The 9773-nt window shown below is 40.5% G+C and overlaps 1 protein-coding gene across 1 annotated transcript; it reads left to right on the top strand.

Annotated features, from left to right (window-relative positions):
* On the top strand, nucleotides 5865-9382 carry LOC8060632. The gene is made up of 3 exons (XM_002463086.2): nucleotides 5865-6755; nucleotides 7232-7455; nucleotides 8449-9382. The coding sequence occupies exons 1-3, from the start codon at nucleotides 6230-6232 to the stop codon at nucleotides 9088-9090; spliced, it is 1392 nt and encodes a 463-aa protein (XP_002463131.2). The 5' UTR covers nucleotides 5865-6229; the 3' UTR covers nucleotides 9091-9382.

The raw sequence follows: 9773 nt of genomic DNA, 5'->3' as shown, positions 1-9773 counted from the left end.
TTGTTTTTCTCTTGCAATTGTCCAGCTTCCAGTACTGCTGTGTACTTATTTTCTGATTTTTTTTTTGGTTCCTGGGTTTCTTAAGGCCTTGTTTGGATATTTGGTTCGCTGTTTTTTTTGGCTGATGCTGATTTGCTGTGTGAGAGAAATACTGTTCAATGTTCTAATTTTGGCTGATCAGCTCTGGTGAACACAGATCCATTTGTTAGGGTGGATTGGGGGTCGAATTTAATTAAAGTTCCACTTCAATCCACCACACATGTGGATTGGTGCAAGTTTGACTATCCAAATAAGGCCTAAACTGGTTTTGGTTTTAGGCAGATTACTGGCGATTGTGTTGCTTCCATAGTTCTAGCTTAATCTTTTCTACTTTTTTCCCATAAAAAATAACTACTGTACATAGTTTTAGAGAAACTGTGCAAAACATGGCCTTCCAGAGTTGCTCCATATCGAAGACATTCGAATTTTCGATGTTTGTAATGTTTCTCCTCTCAATCCGTCGTGCTCGTAGGCCTGCAGTGTACCAAATTCCACTACCAAGGAGTACAGGCCGTTGCCGTGGGGTTACGTGTGCAGTGCAGCAGATGTGAGTCCTCTTGGTAGGGCTCAAGGCCTCCTACCCAACCATAGCCTTGGAAGGACTCGTGAAGCTTGACATTGACAAGCATTTTAGAGAGGATGTCATTCGTTGTGCCCCTGACTGCAAGGCTGCCTCGAGCGCTAGTCAAGCAGAATGTATCGCTTCGCAGGCAGTACACGCTCGCAGAATGCAGACCGGGAGAGCATGGCATATCCGCATACGCAGGGAGCCAGGCACCTTATTGGAGATGTCAAACTTGGAAAACCAATGGAGCCAGGTCTGAAATTGTTTTGGACTGCTCGAATTGCATCCAGTGCATGCGGTCTTTTGTTGGATTTCCCCCCATCTGTGAGCATGTTGCCTCCAGTACTGCCGTGTGCTTATGAATCTTTTGTGGCTCTAAAATTGAATATCTGGCTTCCAAAACCTGCCCAGCACTGATCACATTTCGTTTATCGTAATTTTCCTGGCAAGCTTTAAATGTTATTTATCCTGCAAATTTAGCGCAAAACCGTTTCCAGGTTCAAACTGTCTGGTCGGTCTGAACGCTCTTCCTTTGCCCGATGCACAGTCTTCGCCGTACTGCACCGTATTGCCCCTCCAGAGCACTAGATTATTACTTCCTCCATCCCAAATTATAAGTCATTTTAAAAATTTTAAAAAGTCAAAGTATCTAAAATTTCAAATTTGACCAAATTTTTATATAATAAGATAATAACATTTATGATAACAACTCAGTATCATTAGATTCTTTTATTAATTATATTTTTATAGTATATTTATTTGATGTTATAAATCTTTGTATTTTTTTCTATAATTTTGGTCAAACTTGAAATGCTTTGACTCGTCAAAATTTTTGAAATGATTTATAATTTAGAATGAAGAGAGTACACAATAAAATAACTTAATTCCACCTCACACCTTCTCTGTATGCTTCGTTTTTTTCGTTTTTCTGACAGTTCTTTTGGAACAAATGAACAATTTACCCTACACCTACTGACCTACAGTGGTTAAATTAAATCTGTCATCAATCTTGCACGTTATTAATCTAAAAGAAGATTTATCGCCCACATATCATACGGGAAATGGAGCTTTTTTTTTTGAACAAAAAAAAAAACTACACATCAACCTCAGGACCTGAGGAAAAAAATCACACGTGCATTTTCATTGTCGATTCGAGACGCATGATTCCTTTTATGGACCATGAACGTTCACTCGTGTATATTCCTGCTAATTTTCATCATGACCTGCAGATTAAAACTTGAGCAATTTCTCTCACCAGTTATAAAGAACAAAGTCGGCGGAGTCGAACTGGTTTTCCTCGAGATTCTGTAAAACCAACCAGGTGAAGGAGTGACCAGCGAGCGAAAAAGTCTACTCTAGGTCCCTTAATTTTCATAAAAGTCTAATTTTCATTCTTTAACTCTAGAATTGGATAAGATATATTTCTTAACTATTAAAACCGTGCACATTACATCCCTAACCTAGTTTTGAAAACAGTTTTGTCTTTTTCTTTATTTATTTCGGCTGATTTTTTTGAAAAATCATAGTAAATCACATAAAAATCATAAAATAGAAATTTTAATTTTCTTGGATTCCAGATGAGTAGATTTACACATTGAGTATATAATATAGTATATTTTAGTATAAATTTTTTGATGCAGCTTTAGATATATGCTTTTCTGTAATTAATTAGATTAATTATAGCTACAGTTTCTATGGTCCAATTGTGATGAAATTTATATCGTAGGCTAATTATTTTATGCTTGAGTTGTAGTAAAAATTTCATACTCATTGGATCATGTATTACTTAGTTATAGATTTATTTAGGTTTATGCTTGTTAAATCTTAATAAATCTATAACTAAGTTATACATGATCTAATGAGTATGAAATTTTTATCATAGTTTAAACATATAATAATTATCCTAACATAAAAAATTTCACCATAATTTGACCATACAAACTATAGCTATGAATTATTCTAATTAATTATAGAAAAACACAGATCTAAAGCTATAACAAAAACTTTGTATTAAAGCATACCATATTATATATTCATCATGTAGATCTACTTATCTGAAGTCCAACAAAATTAGATTTACTATTTTATAAATTTTATGTGATTTGCTATAATTTTACAAATATTTAGCCAAAATAAATAAAAGTAGAAAAGACAAAACTGTCTTTTTAAAACCGCTCATAACCATGTCAGAAACGTAATATGCACGGTTTAGTTGAAGAATGTATTTTATTCGATTTTAAAGTTTAACAATGAAAAACATATTTTCGTGAAAGTTGAGAATGTAAAATGAAGGGTAAAGTTCACCGTCGGTCCCTAAACTTGTATTAGCGTGTCATCCCGGTCCCTAAACTCGCAAATCCACCGTTTAGGTCCTCGAACTTGTTCGTTTTTATCATCTTAGTCCCTAAACTTATTCAGTTGTGTCATCCCGGTCCCCAAACATAGAAATCACCCGTTTAAGTCCTCAAATTTGTTCAATTGTGTCATCCCGGTCCCTAAACTTAATTTTAAGTCTGAAAGGTCCAAATGGCTAGAGGAGGGGTGAATAGCCTAATTAAAATTTCTACAAACTTCACTAAGCAAGCGAGTTAGTAAAACAAATGGCGAAGCAAATCTAGCACTAGCTCAACTAAGCTATGCAAGCCACCTATACAAACTAGTACAAGGCTAAACACTAAAGCACAACAACAAGAGAAGGCTAGTTACACTCCTAAACAAAAAGAGTAAACTAAACAAGCTAAACAACTAGCAAGGTATACGAAAGGTATACGAGTAAGTAAAGGAGTGGAGAGTGATTGTTATACCAACGTTGTAGAGTAGAGATATAACCAACCAATCACTCACAAACACAAGAGAATCCTCGGCAAGAGATGACACAAGATTTTTACCGAGGTTCACTTGCTTCCGGCAAGCTACTCCTCGTTGTGGCGATACACCCACTTGATGGATCACGAGCTAATTGGCAATCCAAAGCCAAACCCTCAGTGGGTGCCGCACATCCACTCACAAGATGGGGATCCTCCAAGCCACGAGCAATCCACTAGAGTAACCAATTTGCGATCTCCCGTGGGGAAGGCTCAAGAACCCCTCACAAATCACTTGGTGAGGCTCGAAACAATCTCCAATCACGAGCTCAACACCACCGCTGCTCCAAGCCGTCTAGGGCGTTGGGAAACACCCAAGAGTAACAAGAAATCTGCAGCAAACTCAAGAATCAAGTGCCACTAAATGCAACTCTCAAAGCAATGCACTTGAATCTCACTCAATCTCACTAGGATTAGCAATCAAGCAAGGACATGAGTGGAGGGAGTGTTCTCTAGCTCAATGTATGTCTCAAGTATTCAAAAGTGCAAGAGCGAACCTCCCAAATCCGGCCACCCTCAATTTATAAGCCCCTCAAAGAAACTAGCCGTTGGCTGTTTTCACTGGGCTGAAATCGGGGGCACCGGACGCTACTAAGTGAGCACCGAACGCTCGACTCCCTGCGTCCGGTGCACTGGAGTTGGCCACGTGTCCTCTTTGAATCTCGCGTGTCAGATCCTAACGACTACCTGCAACACACCGGACGCTCTGCAAGTCTACACCGGACGCGTCCGGTGCACACCGGACTCATGCGCAGAGAGTTTGTCAAACTCGCGACCTCACCGGACGCTAGGCACCGGACGGTCCGGTGCTCACCGGACTCGTGCGCAGAGAGGGTTGCAAAAACCCCTCACACCGGACGCTAACCACCGGACGCTCTCAGAGTGCGTCTGGTGCTCAACCCTAGCAGGGTCAAGCACACCGGACTCTGAGGCCAGCGTCCGGTGCCTCCGCACTCAGCGTCCGGTGAGTGTTTCTCACTGAGAAAACACTCCCGCAACTTCTCCAAATTTCCCACCGACGTAATAGAAAACATACACTTATTTTTCTCAAAAGCGCCGAATCCCGCCTCGCAAGCTCGGCGGGAGGGAGAGAGGAACCCACACCCCTCTCAACCCTAGGAACTCCACCTCCTTTGTAAAAGTGCTAACACCAACAAGTGTCCACTACCAAAGTGCAAGTGTGTTAGCTTTTCACAAACATTTTCACCAAAGGAGTTAAGTTAGCACTTTACTAGATCCTAATGCATATGCTCAAGATATGGACCTAGTAGCATTTGATTCGAGAGATGACCGTGATTTCCCCTCTTGATAGTCGGCTATCTATCCTAAACCCGGTCAATCACTTCTCTACTCATCTTAGACCGGCAAAAGTAAAACCCTATGTTTATACCTTTGCCTTGATAACTTTGCTCCTCGTCTATCACCATGATCTCCACTTCATGCTTCATCCCATTGTGATCATGTGGCCACCTTTCCATGTCACCATGCACCTTCATCACATGTGTTGCTATGCCTAACTCAAATCACTTAAACACAAGGCATTAGCAACTTGGTGTCATTAATTACCAAAACCAAACTTGGGCTTTCAAAGTCTCATCTGGGTCAAAACAAAGCGATCTAAAAACTCTATATCAAAAATAATTCAAAACTTTTTCATATGTACTCAAATGAAGACAAACTTTATATCAAAGTTGTAGCGCTTAATGTGTTCTACAACTTTATAGTTGAAATATTTTTTTATTTAAAGTCGTTTAATATCACAAAATTTAATTTTAAATTTTAAATTTCTAGATCTAAAAAATTTCAAAAAAATATTTTGGGACCCCAAAAGATTTTAATTTAAAAACTTTTCAGCTACAAAGTTGTAGATCACATTGCTTACTACAAATTTGATACAAAATTTATCTTCATTTGAGTTCATATGAAAAATTTATGAATTATTTTTCTATATAGAGTTTTTAGATTCACCCTACTTTGATCTAGATGAGACTTAAAAATAAGTTTAGTGACTGAGATGATACAACCGAACAAGTTTGAGGACCTGTATGGAAGATTTCTAAAGTTAGGGATAAGGTTAATACGGCCGAACAAATTTAGATACCTAAATAATTATTTTGTAAATTTAGACACACCCAAACAAGTTTAGAAACTTTACTCTAAAATGAACTTCTTCCACCGGCGAGCCATGAGAGGAAACGAGGACGAAAGAAGTAAATGAAGCCCAGAAACGAAAACCACGTACGACTGGCCCAATACAAAGCAGCCCATGGTGCGGGCGTCGCGTCCCACCGTGATTTTGCCCTAGCGGATTTGCTTAATTACTCCCTCCGTCCCACAAATATAGCGTAATTTAATTAACTACAATTCTTTCTTTTATTTTTTTTATTTAGCTCATTTAATTACAAAGAACCGCGGCTATTAGCCCGGACTCGCAAAAGGCTAGAAGAAGAATAGGGTTTCGTATCTGGAGTAGAATCAGAGGCGGTGTCAGAGGCGGTGTCGAATCCAGGGAGCGTTCGGCGTGCGAGATGGAGACGATGACGGTGTCTGAGGCATCGATATGGAAGAGAAAGTGCATAGGGTGTCTGGGTGTGGGAAGAAAGCCCCTATTCCGAGAGCGAAGAGGGGGAGTTTGGCGGCGGCCGAAGAGATGGTGCGCCGGGGGATGAGGAAGGCAAGGTCTTTAGAGAATCTGCAGACGCTGACGAAGGCTTTTGATAATCTGGAGATGAGTAAGTAATCTTCTAAGAGTCCGGATCGGATGTTTACGGATGAGGATGTGAAAGCTTGGAGTAAGTATTTGAGGATGATAAGGGTTCAGAAAAAGGAGGCGTCGGAGCCTTCTGTTGGTCAAGAGGAGGCATTGGCGCAGGAGGGACTCGCCGAGAAGACTCGCATGTTTGACACCACTGTTATGATGAAGGAAAACGACTCTACGGCCTTGTTGGCAAAATCTGATAAGAGCAACGCATCGAGGAGGGTGGAAGAGGATGGTCGAGGCACCATCTTGGGAGTGCTGATTGTGGATCTTCTTGGCATGGGTGGGGAAAGCAAGGCAGAGGCCGCACAGCGGCAGATAGAGGCAGTGCTTGCTGACGAGGCAGCGATGGACCGGTTGAGGGCCGAACTGAGGCATGAGGATGAGATTCAGAGGAAGCAGGCGGAGCCAGAAGAGGAGGATTTATTAGAGATGAAAAGATCAGACTATTTTGCGTGGATGGCTAGGGAGTATCGCAGGCGGTGGATCGCTGTATATTCCGCTAACTTCGGCTCATTTGATGACACCAGTGAGTTTCCCATCAAACATCCCCTTCTGTGCTGTATCTATGATTGTTACATGAATATAGTTTTCAGTTAAGCATATCTTTTGCTTTTGTATCTCCATCAGTAGTTGATAGCTTCTAGAATTAGTGCTACATAATACTACTACCTGTGAAGTGTTTTCTCAATCAGTAATACGTGATTCAGCTATCACAATTTATCAAGATAAGTGGTAGGATCTTTTGGAGCTCCATCAGTAATTGCAAGACACTTTGGCTTTTCGAGATACGTAGCTTTTGTTATGCACTTAGATATACACTCTATATCTTTAGATACATAGTAAAAGCAATGTATTTAGAAAAGCCAAAACATATGATTTTGAGTGGAGGGAGAAGAAATTATACAACAGTGATGCGCTAATAATCAGCGTCAGTGCTGTTTTTATTAGTGTTGCTATCTGAATTGATCTTAACTAATTTGATATGTCCTACAACTACTGCAGCAAGGCTCGGCCCCATGCGTTTCACAGATGAGCCTGCACCGGGTTACAGTGCCTCCCCCATGGGCACCCTACAGGTCTTTTCGGTCAAGGTTGCAGGAATTAAGAAGAGCCTAAAGTGGCCAATTGATGTGTTCGGTGTCATTGCCGCGCGCGATTGCATTGACAACAATCGCAATGTTATCTTCAGCCGTGCAAGGGACAGATGCCAAACCCTCACCGCAGAGGTAACTAATATTAATTTCTCACTTATCTTTCATCGTTCTGTTTGTCTCCTGCTATACTGTGACTCGGCTATCATAATTTTCCACCCAAGTTCTGCCCTTCATAATTGTCATTACCACACAGGCATGTGTGCAATTAATTAGCTGGCTTCTTTACAGCTGCAATTTGTCTGTGCCCCAAGAATTCTGTCAGTACCTTTATAGTGCGCAGAAAAGACTGTTATATTCTTAGATCCTAGAAATTACCATGGCTCACATGTATGTTGAGATTGGCATTGCCTTTTAGCTTTTGCTTACAGGGAGGTCATTGTAGACTAACAGCTCAAACCTGTTTTAACAATATTAAAGTAGAATATATGACAAGCAGAATATCATAAAAACCGCCACAAAGGCATGTATATGCTGTGGAAGTAACCATCTCTTAGTACAATATAGGTCAGGCTCAGCTATTTACTAACACAAACTGGTGTTTGCGTGTTGAATTGAACTCATATAATTACTGATCCAGCACAGTGACCGAAGGCACTAATCATCCTATAGCTATAGGCCTAATCTATAGAGAAAACAGAGCATATTCGCATCATCAAGTAGGGAGGAACCTTGGGAAGTCTGGTTTCATCTTTCGACCTGACTCTCTGAACGTGCCCTTAGGAGCGGCCCTTTACGTGGGCCCAACACAATGGCTTAGTAGACCTGTCATATTGTGCATTTGTGGGTTCTATTCTGAATCTGGAGGTAAAAATATGTCAGTTTTATTTAGAAATCATTGGCAGATAACCTTTAGAGACTTATGATTGTTTGTGTCGTACAAATAGCCTACTCCTTTAGTCACCTGTCCATTTTAAATTAAAATGTTTCTCCCACTTTTGTGCTGTGTGCCCTACATCAATTATCATACACACTTTGCGTTCCTTTGTTCTATTCTGATTGTACTGCTCAATGTATACCTCTTCTCACTCGAATTAACCTCTTATTTGTTTGTGGTGTTGCATGCAGGATCGATATTTAGTACTGTCTGGTCCAACCCGTGCTGTTGTGTGGTCAGATCATGTCTCCATTGAGGTTAAGCTGACAGTGAAGGGAAGAACTGAATCCGAGGATAAAGATTTGAGCTTTCTAGCTGTGCCATTACTTACCGGTGATACAGGCTATTCTAACCTGTTCTGTTGTTACAGAACTAGCAAGCTTAGCACATTGGAATTTACACTTGGCCATATTGTTAGGTCTGTGGAGGCCACAATATTTGTGCGAGTCATTGATGGTTCATGGCTAGACAGTTTCCATGGCCAATTTTCTGTCTTCACAACTGGCCGTCGTGACAAAAATTTCAGAAGTACTGATCACAAGAAAATCATCTTACTTGATTCTGTTGTTGAGAAATTTTATGTCAGTGATGATGGAGAGATTGAGATGTCCCGCCGTGTTGTTTCTGTTGAAAATAGGGGAAATCTAAAAGTTTGCATCAAGTCATGGGAGGCATCTGAATGTGGAAAAAAGGTTATGAAAGATGAATTGGTTTTCAAACCTAAGGAAAACAAGAGAAGCCATGGTGTGCTTGATGTTGGTTTTTGTAAGATGGAAGTTACTGTCGCTTGGTCACTCATTTCCTATCATCCTATTCCTTTGAATCTTTATTAGAAATAGGAATGCTACTATAGCTTTGTGGTTGTTAGTTCTGAAGTGGCATGCTATTAAGATTGTGTTGTGACTGCACGGTACTTTTTTGTGCACCGGACTGTGAGATTGATGGCACTATCTCCTGGTTGCTCATATACGCTTATAGTGTGTCATCTGTAACTTTTGTTGCTTAAAGTTTTGGATTTCATATTGTAACAATTGCTTCTGCAGTAGTATTTTGTAAGGTATATGATGACGATATGTTGATATTGGTATGTGTTTGCTGATCAATCTTTGTTTCTAGTCTTTTATAATCACCTCTATACCCACGGAGACTGAAGTTGATCACCGATCAACCATATTTATGCATCCTGGATTTGGACTAAACCCATTGCAGAATTAGCACGGTTTTGGTTCTAGCATGCGTTCCTATCTCCATACCGATAGAAGATTATAATTTGCCACTTGTCGCGCACCGCGACCAGCGCAAGTGGCTTCGTGGACTGGCCCGGTCTGCCCTACACGTGTACGTTAAAAAATCAAAAAAGTTAGCATAGTAGCCTGTGCGTGAGGATCAATCAAATTACACTGGTCGTAGCAGAGATTTTGACTTCGGTTTGCCCCTTCCCTCTATTTACGTGATGTTGTGATTGGCGTTATGACTATGCGTTCTAATCCCTTAGGGATTCTTGAAATCTGGAGTA

Source organism: Sorghum bicolor, chromosome 2, assembly GCF_000003195.3.
Source record: "Sorghum bicolor cultivar BTx623 chromosome 2, Sorghum_bicolor_NCBIv3, whole genome shotgun sequence".
In the NCBI taxonomy this organism is placed as follows: Eukaryota; Viridiplantae; Streptophyta; class Magnoliopsida; order Poales; family Poaceae; genus Sorghum; species Sorghum bicolor.
The sequence above is the reverse complement of the archived record's forward strand: the minus strand, read 5'-3'. Positions and strand labels throughout refer to the sequence as shown.

Coding starts and splice junctions, on each gene's coding strand:
- LOC8060632 (XM_002463086.2), top strand. CDS start 6,230: ATGTTTACGGATGAGGATGTGAAAGCTTGGAGTAAGTATTTGAGGATG. Junction 6,756..7,231: donor CGGCTCATTTGATGACACCA/GTGAGTTTCCCA, acceptor CAACTACTGCAG/CAAGGCTCGGCCCCATGCGT. Junction 7,456..8,448: donor GCCAAACCCTCACCGCAGAG/GTAACTAATATT, acceptor TGTTGCATGCAG/GATCGATATTTAGTACTGTC.